Genomic DNA, 13,442 nt, shown 5'->3' with positions numbered 1-13,442 from the left:
TGGATATTAAGGGGAACCCTGCGTCAAATTTAAAAAAAAATTGGCGTGGGGTTCCCCCTAAATATCCATACCAGAACCGCGTCAAATTTTAAAAAAAATTGACGTGGGGGTCCCCCTAAAAATCCATACCAGACCCTTTATCCGAGCACGCAACCTGGCAGGCCGCAGGAAAAGAGGGGGGACGAGAGAGCGGCCCCCCTTCCTCCTGAACCGTACCAGGCCACATGCCCTCAACATTGGAAGGATGCTTTGGGGGTCTGTGACCCCTCAAAGCACCTTGTCCCCATGTTGATGAGGACAAGGGCCTCATCCTCACAACCCTGGCCGGTGGTTGTGAGGGTCTGCGGGTGGGGGGCTTATCAGAATCTGGAAGCCCCCTTTAACAAGGGGACCCCCAGATCCCGCCCCCCCCTGTTTGAAATGGTAAGGGGGTACAAAAGTACCCCTACCATTTCACAAAGAAAGTGTAAAAAATTGTTAAATAAGACAAACACACTTTTAAAAAATTCCTTTATTAAAAATAAAAAAAAATTAAAAAAAAGATTCCAGCGGTGGTAATCCACTCTTGCTATCCAGCGACGGACGATCATCTCTCCGGGGTCCAGCCACGCTGATCTCATCCAGCGCAGCGAATCCATCCATCTTCTGTCTCCACTGAGGAGACACTGCAGGGATTTCGGCGGCCTGACGTTTGTTATATGCGGAGGGCGGGGCCACCCGTCACCTGACCCCGCCCCCCTCTGACGCAAGGGGAAACCCGGGCTTCCCCGTGACGTATGGGTGACCCCACACCCCTCTGATGTAACAGAAACCTGCCTGTGTCACAGACCCCCAAAGCATCCTCCCAATGTTGAGGGCATGTGGCCTGGTACGGTTCAGGAGGGAGGGGGGGCCGCTCTCTCGTCCCCCCTATTTTCCTGCGGTCTGCCAGGTTGCGTGCTCGGATAAAGGGTCTGGTATGGATTTTTAGGGGGACCCCCACGTCAATTTTTTTTTTTATTTGACGCGGGATTCCCCTTAATATCCATACCAGACCTGAAGGGCCTGGTAATTGAATTTGGGGGACCCCCACGCTTTTTTTTTTTATTAATTTTTTTTTATTTTTTATCAATGATTTTCAATGAGTGTTCTCTGTATTACGGAGCCGACAATTCATAATAGCTGCGAGTGATTTTAAAGGACTTTTTTTCCTACATAAATGACACTTTGTGCAGGGACAGTTCTAAGCACCAGAAACATGCGCCCCTTCACAGGCATACTATAGACACCCCCCCCCCCCCTACGAAATTTAAAGGAATATTACACTTTTATTGTTTCACTTTAATCATTATTAAAATCACTGCTCCCGAAAAACTGACGTTTTTAAAACTTTTTTTGCATTGATACATGTCCCCTGGGGCAGGACCCGGGTCACTTTTTAGGACAGTAACTTGCGGAATCTTTTCTCTCTGTCAAATCTTTTTTCTCTGTCGAATATTTTCTCTATATAATCTTGGACTAATAGAGGTAAGGTTAGGCACATTCGACCACAGGTTCTATAGACACAGATTATTGTCAGAGTCACGTCAAATCTCCTATTCTATATCGAACTGTTGTAACAATGAAAAGGAAAATAAAGCATTTATTTATGTCGGATCTTTTGTTTTTCGGATTCTGTGCTTTCGTTATCATTTGTCAAAACGAAAACGAAACTAGCTGAAATTCGGAAGAAAATGCATTCGGAGGAAAACGAATGCACATGTCTACTGTACCTTCGATTTGACATTTTGGTCTCTAAATTTACTGGTACAGTAGTGAGACTCACAGGTAAAAAAGCTCCTGACTGTTAACGACTGATTCAAACGCTACCAAAAAACTGTTAGCATTTGCAGGGATCAGGCCTAGCTCTGCGAATGCTGCAGTTATGTGTGTTGTGTTTTGTAAGTGACAGTGATCGATTGATACTGCACTTGGGTGGGGTGGGCTGGGCAGGGCGGAGGGGCTAAATGCAGGTGCTAGCAGGTATCTGGGCTGATCCCGCTAACACTGCGTTTTTGGGAACCCAAAACTGTTAGGGATGCTAATATAGATCTGTTCAGACACTATACTACTAAGGAAAGCGTATGGTACGTGAGTGGATGTTAGCGGTACTGGCATTGATCTGACGCTGCCTGCGGCGACGCAGACCCTATCCGACACTAAAGCCTAACTTTGATCATCCTACGGGTGATCAGGGTGTTAACCCTTTATTGAGTAATATATGGCGGGTGCCCTGACAGTATAAAAAAAAATCTAGCTAATCTGCGTCACCCGTGACACTTATACTGTGATCACAGGTGACAAGGGGTAATACCTTTATTGGGGGGTTAGGGGGGTCCCTAGACCTATCTGAGCCTAAGACTAATTACCCTAACACTGATTAGTGTCACCAATGACACCAATACAGCAATCAATAAAAAATCTGAACGCTGCACTGGGTGACACAGTGACAGGTGGTGAAGGGGTTAACTGGGGGGTGATCGGGGGAGGGGGGGTGGTGAATTGTGTGCCTCTATGAACTGGTGTCAGTGTAGTGTTGTGCAACTCACTTTTAGATGCTCTCTCCTCTTGGTCTGGAACAGAAAAGACCGACAGGAGGAGAGTTGACATCATCACTTCCCCTGCCATTGTTTACAGTTACACAGACAAGGGAAGGATATTATTCGTCACTAGCAATCACCAGGTCCAGGCCAGATTTCAATGGGCTTGGCCTGGGGATTGATCGGTTTCTGATCAAATCCGATCATTGCGGCTGATGTAGCATAACAGTGATTCGCCTGCCTGTGCCATAATGCCAAATTCCAATGAATCCTCTAACTGGGGATTTCTTGTAAAACCTTTATCTTTAAAACAGTTGCTTCTCTTTCTAAAACATAATGCTGAAAGGACATGGTATTGAATGTTGAAAATGTGGACTGTCGATTAGTATAAAAGGAAGATAAATTGGCGTAAACTTTGTACACAACTGTTTTAAAGATGAAGGTTGATTCTCGATAGATAAAAATGTTTGTTGATATCCTGGAAGTATAAGATTTATACATGATGCATAAAAATAACTCTTTTCAGTTTTGCTTTGTGTTGACTATGACTTTATCATCCATGCATATCACTTCTCTCCCTTTTTTTAAATCCACGCAGACAGGAACGTGATCAGGAGACACCTGCTGATTTCTTCTATTTCTCAGATTTTGAGAGGCACAATGCTGAGATTGCAGCTTTCCACCTGGACAGGTACATATAAGTCAGCTTTACTGGTGCATTATGACTGTATTTAGAAACACATCTAATACATGGAAGGCGTATGAAATGTTCCTCTTTGCTGAAATGTACCTTGCTTGCAACACCCCAAAATGGTCTTTTATTATGTCACTTGGCTGCAGACTAGATCAGATAGGAAGATTCCTGAAACTGATTTTATACATGAGGAAAATTGGACATGACAATAGTGGTCCTGGTAGGGCTGAGTTATACTCATCAGCAAGGAGTACTGGCAAAAGTAACAAAGTGTATTCTGCAAAAACCTATACCAGTTATTCTTAAAGTGGTGTTACACACACAAAAAAAGTGATTACAATTCCTAAAATGTAAAAAAATAAAAAACATTTGGGATTTTTTTTTTTAACTTACCTCTCTAAATGCCTGTTGCTAGGAGGTCCCTTGTAGTCTGCCTCCTTCAGTGCCTGGGCTGGTGACATCCCTTCCCCTCGGCACAGGAAGGGCTCCCTCTCCCTCCCTCCTGTCAGTCATCTCGGACACGTGACATGTCCCAGATGACTGCGTGGCCAATCACGGTGCGCAGTGCCGCTCGCGCATGCATGCGCAGTGGGTGCCCGGCTGTGAAGCCACAGCCGGGTGCCCACAGTTGCAATGCCGCCGAGGGGGGACAAGCAAAGCTTCGACCCCCCGCATCGCTGGACCCTGGAACAGGTAAGTATCCGATTATTAAAAGTCAGCCACTGCAGTATTTGTAGCTGCTGACTTTTAATTTTTTTTTTCAAATGGAAACTCCTCTTTAAGTACTACTTCACTGTAGTGTTCAAAAATTAAGTCTGACTAGCCTTTGCACATTGTTGATTTTTGAACAACAATACTATATACAATTATTGGTGTATTTTGTGGAAATCAGAAATCAAAAAAAAATTAAATTTGTCTATTTTTCATAATTTACCTTGCCAACCACTGGTGACTAGATTATATTGCACATCACTGCGTGTTGCATAGTGCTGTCCCATATCCCATGCGTGTTTCCTGCCCCACTTTCAAAATGCACTGCAGTTGTGATCTGCAGTGCATGTCAATGATAAGTTGACAACACCCCAAATACAGGTGCAAGTTGCAAATGCAGTGCATTTGCCTGCACTGGATTGCATGGTACAGAAGTACCATGCAGTTGCACAGTGTTTTTTAAAGTAGAACATGTACTACTTTTGGTGTGATCCAGTGCGATTCAACCCATTTAAAATGAATGGACTTAAATCACACTGCACCGCACCCCATGTGAATTGCACAGGAATGCACAGTGCATTCCTGTGCAATTCCTGGTCTGAACCGACCCTAAGGGTTGTGAACAGGCATGTAAGTTTGTTTTATTGCAAAAGAGACTTAGCATGTCTATCTGCTTGTGTTTTTTTTACAGGTTAGTTTCTTGACCTAAAGGAAAATAGTTAAATATAGTTTAAACCTACTTGCAGTACATGCTGAACACATATAACATATTCTTTGTACCTGCAAGATAGTCCTTAAAAATGAGAGTTTCATAGACACACATCTATGCAAGGGTTAGAAACCCGTCAATCGCCACCTACCTGTGGATCACAGGTAAGTCATGGGTAGACCACGGTCCTTCAATGCCGTCCCTGGAACTTGAACAGTAGGGGCAGCGAAGGCTGCATTTACTGGTACTGATATGCTTTCCTCCTGCAGCCGGTGAAAACCTCCTGTCAGGGATACTGAGTGCTGGTATCCTCTGAAACAGATGCGAAAATGTATAGAAATGTATGGGCCTGCACAGAGAACACCAGGCACAAACATGATATAAAAAATGTGGTTTCTTAAAGGATAATGCCAATAAAACAACAATATAACACACACACCAACATTACCAAAACCTCAACCAATGACGTCTAATGGGTGAGTGTGATCACAATAAATAAACAAAACCGAGCTAACTATATGCAGATGGCAGGGTAAGACTAAAGGAGTGGTCAGTGTCAGTGGGAGCCAAGGTCATACACATAAGATCTGGCAGAGGGAGCAGGGAGCAAGCCAGGATAGGAAAAGGATATAAGGGAGCAGTAACAAGCTGGCTGGTGAAGGATTATGAACTGGGTAGCAGGTCACGAGGCACACAGATCAAGGGCACAGGGCAAAACGCCAAAATGAAATGGAGTAGCAGAGGAGGGACTAAATATGCTCCCAGCAGTCATCGCGGGGTGATGACTAATTGCTAAGATCTGCTGGCTGCTGAGAGTCATCCGCTGGTGGACACCGGAACTACACCTTACAGGTCTGCGAGCCACAGTTCCACCAGCAGGTGAACCGATTCCTGACACCGCCTCTCGTCCTCTCCATCCCTCCGACATTCAGAGGGTGCAGTTATAAAGTGGATCGATACCAGTAAATGCTGCCCCCGCCTCCCATCCTGTCCTCTTATTTTGGCTGCCAGGGCCCAGTGTGCTCCCACGGTCCCCACCCCTGCCCCGCAGCAGCGCTGCCAGCACCCTTTCTCTCACCTCCCACCGGTTGCTGCGGGGGATGTTTCAGGATGGAGAGTGGAGGATGAGACTAGTAAATATGTAATCTACTGGCTCCTTCCTTTTCTGAATGAACATAGTGAGCGATTGGTACGATCACTCACCATGTCCATTCATAAGTGTAGTATAGTAGACTGTGCTCACTATGCTTCAGTGTCAGGGCTGGGCTCAGCCCTTCCTTCGCAGAGATGGCTGTTCACCTGTCGGCTAATTGTCAACTTCTATCTCTTCACAGCTGTTGATGATATCCTACTCGTCAGTCCTGCCTACATAAGCTGTCCAGTCCAGAGGTTCTCTGCCTTCACCTTGGTCAACATCACAGAGCCTATCTGCTGCCTTCCTGTTTAAAGACTTGCTTTGCTGACGTCCCTTCTGGCTCCAGATCCCGCTTGCTGTTCCACTACATTGATCCCTGACTTCTGGCTTGTCTGACTATCCGTTTCAGTTACTGAACTTTGGCTATGTTTTGACTACGTTTGTTCTTTTTACTTTTATTATTAAACAAGTGTGATTTAACTGTACATCTGTCTCGACTAGTTGATAATATTTTTTCCAGATTGGATGAACTGGATCACCGCATGGATCAGTTTGCTATGACGATACAAACGCTCCTGAGTCGTGTGGCTCACCTGGAATCTCCCACTGTGGCCACCCCAGTACAACCTATGTTGCAGGCCGTCCCTGCTGATGTTCTAGTCTCTGTGCAGGTACCCGCCTTGAGTATTACCTCTATAAGAGGTATGCCTGGTTCCGCTCCGCTTCCCCAGCGATTTGGGGGGTGATCCAGTCCAATGCAGAGGGTTTCTCAACCAGGTTGAGATATACTTTGAGATGCTGCCTGAGGCGTTTCCCACAGACAGAAGCAAAGTAGCTTTCGTGATATCTTGGCCTGGGCAAACCCTCTATGGAAGACGCAAAAACCTGTTGTCTTGAGTTACCCTGAGTTTGTGGCTTTGTTTAAAAGGGTATTTGACATTCCTGAATGCTCTGCTTCTGCTGCCAAGTGCCTCATGTCTATCGAACAGAGTACGAGAATTGTTGCCGACTTCACCATTGAATTCCATACTCTGGCAGCAGAGGTTGCGTGGAACAATAAGGCCCTCGTGGCTGCTTTTCTCATGGTCTCTTTGATACCATCAAGGATGAGAACGCAGCCCGAGATATACCCACTGAGCTGGAGAAGTTGATCACATTTGCCATCCTCATTGACTCCAGACTCAGAGAAAGACTCTCTTTTAAGGAACTCTTGCAGAAGCCTCCTGTACGCTTTTCTCCAAGCTTTGCAGTCCCACATGTGCCTCCCTCACCTCCCATGCCTCTTGGTACTGAGTCGGTCAGTGAAGGTGAACCCATGCACTTGGGTTTCACACGTCTCTCTGTGGATGAGATAACTTTTAGGAGGAGGGAGAGATTGTGCCTTTATTGTGGCCAGGCAGGTCACCTTTTGAAGTCTTGCCCTACCCCTCCAGAGAACGCCCGAACCTTGAGGTCCTATCATGGACAGATTTTAGGTGGTGTTGTTTCATCCCCAGAAGTTATCCAGAAGGATAAGCCCCTGGTTTTGGTCACCCTTTCTTGGGCTGATTAATCATGAAATGATTGTGACCCCTATATTCAATACAAGATCTCAGTTCAGCACTCTTCTTCTTCATAAAGAAGAAACCACGCCAGTAGGAGGCGAGGATTTACAGATGAAACCTCGAGAAAATGTGTCTGCAACATACTCCTCCATGGCCTTATCCTCCAAGACCGACAAAGGGTAAACCACGAGGGGGTATGGCACCAGGTTGAATGTTAATTGCGCAATCATATGGCCGGTGTGGAGGCAAACTGCCGGTTTGACCTTTGTCAAAGACATTGCTAAAATCGCTGTACTCCTCCAGCAGGGAGGAGAGCGAAGAGGTGCACAGGATTTTGGCTAACTTCTGGAAGCATGTCTTACTGCATTGTGCTGACCAGGAGAGAACCACAGCACGGAGCACATTAAAAGAGGCATTGTAACCAAGGATAACTAATAACCAACTTAGGTGAGGAAATAACTTGAATTTGATTATTTCATGGTGAAGAGCCCTTATGGCCATGGACAATGGAACAGTCTCATGAATCACATGGGCAGGCTGTAGAGGTCTCCCATCAAGAGCCTTAATGGCTCACGTAACTGCAGTGGAATTGAGTGCTTCGATACAAAGGCAGCATCAATGAACAGGCCTGCAGCCCCAGGGTCGATTAGAGCCTGTATCTCGATGGACGACTCAGCCAAAGAAAGGGTAACTGAAACCAGGGGCTTATCCTTCTGCATAATTGGGGATGAAACAACTCCACCTAAGCTCTGTCTGTGACAGGACCTCAAGGTTCGATCGTTCCCTGGACGGGTAGGACAAGACTCCAAAAAGTGACCTGCCTAGCCACAATAAAGACACAATCTCTCCCTCCTCTTAAAGGTTCTCCCATCTGCAGAGAGACACGTGAAGCCCGAGTGCATGGGTTCATCCAGCTCAGTGGATATATTTCGGCCTGCTATCTCATCTTTGATGGTATCGGAGAGACCATGAGAAAAAGCAGCCACGAGGGCCTCATTGTTCCAAGCAATCTCTGCTGCCAGAGTATGGAATTCAATGGCATAATCTGCAACAGTTCTACTCTGTTTGATGGACATGAGACACTTGGGAGCAGAAGCAGAGCATGCAAGAACATTAAATACCCTTTTAAAAAAAGCAACAAACTCAGGGTAACTCAAGACAACAAGTTTTTGAGTCAAAGCTCTCTCAGAAAGCAAATATATCATGAAACCTACTTTGCTTCTGTCCGTGGGAAACGCCTGGGACAGCATCTCAAAGTATATCTCAACCTGGTTGAGAAAACCTCTGCATTGGACTGGATCGCCCCCAAATCGCTGGGGAAGCAGAGCGGAATTAGACATACCTCTTATAGAGGTAATACTCAAGGCGGGTGCCTGCACAGAGAATGGAGCAGCAGCAGGGATGGCCTGCAACACAGGTTGTACCAGAGGAGCCCCAGTGGGAGATTCCAGGTGAGCCGCGCAACTCAGGAGCATTTGTAACGTCATGGCAAACTGATCCATGCAGTGATCCTGCTCATCCAATCTGGAAAAAATATTACCAACAAGTGGATTGACTGCATCTTCTGAATTCATGGCCTTTGCCTACTGTCAGAAACCATGAATCAAACTTAGAAGTACAGTTAAATTACACTGGTTTATTAATAATAATAATAATAAAAATGTAAACAGAGTAAACATAGTCATAACATAGCCACAGTTCAGGTACTGGAATGTATAGTCAGACAAGCCAAAATGCCAGGGAGCCAGAGATGTGTGTAGTAGAACAGCAAGCAGGATCTGAAGCCAGAAGGAATGTCAGCCAAGCAAGTCTTTAAAAGGAAGCGTCTCTAGAGATGTGACCAAGGCGAAGGCAGCGATCATCTGGGTTGGACGGCTTAAGTAGGCAGGACTGATGAGCAGGATACCATCAACAGGTGAGTCACTGTGCAGAGAAAGGCGCTGGCAATTAGCCGACAGCTGAGCAGCCAGCTTTGAGTAGGAAGTGTTGAGCCCAGCCCTGATCGGATCATGCCCTTTTTGCATAGCAGCACTTTTTTATGAAAAGTTTCAACCACTTTTTAAAGCACCATAGCAAACTATCACAAGTCTTTGTCTAAGGTAGAACACCACCTTCTGGGTAGCACTATTTTGGACCTTCAGCATCAAGCTGGTCATTATTTTTATTAAGTTTTAGCAGTACAAAGAAAGGCATTACCATATCCTGTGCCTCTTTTAATGTGCACACGCATTGCCGTATTCATTGCTATGGGTGAGCTGTACTCCAGATATACAGCCGACCACACAGCTAACCCGTAGGAATGAATAGGGCCATGGCACGCATGTGCAAAAGGAAGCAGCAGGGACATTTTTTTCTGGAAACGCAGTGTAGTGCTGTGCAGGACTACACAGTAAAGATCACTGGAACAGAGAGGTTGGTAAGTATTTAACAATGCAGGCTGCACTCAGAGGTGTTGGGGATAGGGATAGGAATTTTGCGTGTTCGCGATTCGCCCGATCGGCAGACTATTGCCGCTGTTCGTCCGGTGGACATATGTGTTTACAGTGTGAAAGAACTTTGACCCATGATGACACATCCATCATGGGGTACAGGACAGCCAATTGAGACATTTCAGCAAATGGACAATTGGACATTCCCCTACCTTATAAATAGACCTGATCTGGCGGCCATTTTACATTCTGTCTTATTTCAGTGTAGGTACAGGACGCTGTGTGGAGCAGGGTGTCATGGTTATACAATGATCTTCCTGTGTTTGCTTACCTCCTCTCATGTGTTCAGACTAGAGGCCAGCCACTTCCACCTGGTGGTTTTTATAACCTCTCCTCTAAGCATGGCTCCACCCCAGGCCCTATCAGGGAGCCATATATTAATCTGTGCACTGCAGGCCATCAGGGCTGATCAACCATTGTTTATTCCTTTGTGTGTTAGCTTCCTGTTTCCTGCCGTGTGCTCTGCTACTGGTTTCCGTTACCGACTTTGGCATGTCTTGACTATCCTTGTTTGCCTGTGATCCTGACCTTTTGGCGTGTACCCGACTATTCTTGTCTGCTTGTGGCCCCGACCTTGGCTTTGTCCCTCACCATCCCTATCCTCCTGTTGCCTACTGTGGGTGTGAGCTGGGGGACCCTGGGGGTCGCGACCTGGAGCCAGTTGCAGCCAAGTCCATCCTCACCACCAGAGGCACTGGTGAACACCTGCTGGCTCTTAGACTCCGCTCCCCAGGGAATCTTACGCTCTAACCCCAATGGGATCTGTCCCCCGTCTGCAGCAGTCAGCCGTAGGGTCCACAACCTTGCGGTGCACTCCTGATCCCTACGGTGTGCACCTGTCACCTCGCCTCAAGGTGACCTGACAGTTTGATCAGCCATGGACCCGGCTGACGTGCCGCTTCCTGCAGTCGATCTGTTGCAGGGCTTAGTTCGCAGACTTGAGACCCAAGAATCGCATCAGACCCAAATGATGCGATTCCTTCAGGATTTGGCATCCCGTGTTGAACAGGTTCAGGCCTCATTAGGACCCCCAGTTCAACAACCTCAACCGCTATCTGCTGCTGCACCTATCGCATCAGTCGCAGCCACACATTCATTACAACTACCAGCTCCGGTCCGTTTCTCTGGGGACTCCAAGGCTTGCAGGGGGTTCCTTAGCCAGTGCACAATTCATTTTGAACTTCAACCCCAAAACTTCCTGTCCGGTCGGGCGAAAGTTGCATATATTATATCCCTCCTGTCCGGCGAGGCGCTAGCTTGGGCTGCCCCTCTGTGGGAACTGAATGATCCAGTGGTTTCTAGCCTGTCTAATTTCTTGAAACTTTTTCGGAATATCTTCGAGGAACCGAGTTGTGTCTCCACAGCGGCTAGCGCTCTTTTACGTCTTCGTCAAGAGTTTGCGTCTGTGGGACAGTATGCTCTTCAGTTCCGTATCCTCACAGCTGAATTGAGCTGGAATAATGAGGCCCTAGTTGCAACCTTTTTACATGGCCTCTCTGATAGAGTGAAGGATGAATTAACTGGAAGATCCCTTCCTGCTGATCTGGACAGTGTCATCACCTTGTGTAACCAGATCGATATTCGCTTTCAGGAGAGGGCCCTGGAAAAAAGACGCCAGCACTCCCCGTTCTTTAGGCAACCTGAGCCCCCAGTCCCTTCTCTTCGATCCGAGGAGCACCCCCTGCCTACCGAGGAACCTATGCAGTTGGGCTGGACTAAGTTATCTCCCGAAGAACGTGCTAGGCGCAGAACTCTGGGCCTATGCCTCTATTGTGGGGCCAAAGGTCATTTCCGTGACACTTGTTCTCTTCGTCCGGAAAAAGGCTCAGGGCTAATACATCTGGAAGGTGGAGTATTAGACCCTGAAATATCACCTTCACCTTCTCGTCTTCTCCTTTCTGTGTTGCTTCATGTCGGTGCTTCCTCTTGTTCGGTCTCAGCACATCTGGATTCCGGAGCCGCTGCCAATTTCATGGATTGGGAAACTGCATCCTCCATGAGACTTACCCTTTTGCCCCTTACAACACCATTGGTGGTCTTGGTGATTGATGGCACAGTTCTCCCAGGGGGCCCTATCCACTTCCAGACTATTCCTGTTAAGATGTCAGTAGGGACACTCCACCAGGAGTGGATATCCTTCCTTGTCTTACCTAAGGCTTCATCTCCTATCATATTAGGTCTTCCTTGGTTTCGGCTCCATTCTCCACACGTTGACTGGTCTGCTGGACAGATCCTGGCTTGGGGTTCCTCCTGTTCCTCTTCCTGCCTACTCAAGGGTACCCCAAAGGAGAGACTTCCTGTTACCACCATCCCAGTATCTTCTGCTTTTCCCGCTGTATATAGCGATCCCTGCGATGCGTCCTGCAATAGTCGGACTGGTGCACTCTCTGGGTCATGTGGTACTCTGGATGAGGAGCCCACCTATGAACCTGAGTCGATCATTCACTTCAGTTCGCATAACCATTTACCTTTGCCTGTCCCTAATCTCCCTTGGACGCACAGCCAGGCTAACTTGTCTGCAAGTTCCAGAGTCGCTATGCCTTGTGATGCGATTGAGATGGTCGCTACATCTGACAATACTATTCAGTCGACCTCTGCACCACTTATGCCAGTCCAGCCCATGCCCAATGAGCTTCCTGCTTCTTGTTCAGCACCTTCTGTGACCCAGCCTCACCCTACTGTTACTATGTCCGTTCAAACCCATTTAAGAGGCTCAATCCATCCTTTGGATAGAATACCTCATTCGGCCAGGAGGGGTTTTCAATCTTTTTCTCAGGGTTCTCTGCATTCTGTTTGTGTTTCAGCTATCCAGCTTGACTCTTGTGACATGTCACCCTCTAACCAACCTGACCTCAGGGATCCACTGACCTCTGCCCAGTCTGGTGGTCCTGTTATGGATGCCCAACTCATCTTTAAGGGTCTGGGGGACCCTGCTCAGACTCCTGATCTTCTCATGCCCTTACCCATTCCTAAAAAGCCTTTAGTCCTCAAGTCCACTCGTCCTCTCCCTACCTCTGTTACGGTCTCTGAGGATAATCTAAAATATGAGGTTAGTCAAGTTTTGGATTCCCGGCTCCGTAAAGGCATTCTTCAGTACCTCGTACTTTGGAAAGGGTTGGGCCCTAAAGGGGAGGTCTTGGATCACTGCATCTGAGGTCTTTGCTCCCTGTCTGTTAAGGAGGTTCCATCTGGAGTTTCCCTTTAAGCCTGGACCCAGGTGGGGGAGGGGCAGGCCTCGTAAGAGGGAGGGTACTGTCATGATTATGCAATGATCTTCCTGTGTTTGCTTACCTCCTCTAATGTGTTCAGACTAGAGGCCAGCCACTTCCACCTGGTGGTTTTTATAACCTCTCCTCTAAGCATGGCTCCACCCCAGGCCCTATCAGGGAGCCCTATATTAATCTGTGCACTGCAGGCCATCAGGGCTAATCAACCATTGTGTATTCCTTTGTGTGTTAGCTTCCTGTTTCCTGCCGTGTGCTCTGCTACTGGTTTCCGTTACCGACTTTGGCGTGTCTTGACTATCCTTGTTTGCCTGTGATCCTGACCTTTTGGCGTGTACCCGACTATTCTTGTCTGCTTGTGGCCCCCGACCTTGGCTT

At 47.2% G+C, this 13,442-nt stretch overlaps 1 protein-coding gene across 2 annotated transcripts in view; it reads left to right on the top strand.

Annotated features, from left to right (window-relative positions):
• Positions 1-13,442, top strand: part of LOC143927871 (extracellular serine/threonine protein kinase FAM20C-like) — a 304,483-nt gene that overhangs the window by 103,231 nt on the left and 187,810 nt on the right. For both annotated transcript variants that reach the window (XM_077452308.1, XM_077452309.1), the window contains exon 4: positions 3,157-3,249. In XM_077452308.1, coding sequence (XP_077308434.1) covers positions 3,157-3,249 — 93 coding nt within the window. The remainder of the gene's footprint in view (positions 1-3,156; positions 3,250-13,442) is intronic.

Source organism: Lithobates pipiens, unplaced genomic scaffold (genome assembly GCF_037356315.1).
Source record: "Lithobates pipiens isolate NorthernLeopardFrog02 unplaced genomic scaffold, aLitPip1_a1.2 Scaffold_23, whole genome shotgun sequence".
In the NCBI taxonomy this organism is placed as follows: domain Eukaryota; kingdom Metazoa; phylum Chordata; class Amphibia; order Anura; family Ranidae; genus Lithobates; species Lithobates pipiens.
Note: the sequence above shows the minus strand (reverse complement) of the source record. Positions and strands in the feature narration are given on the sequence as shown.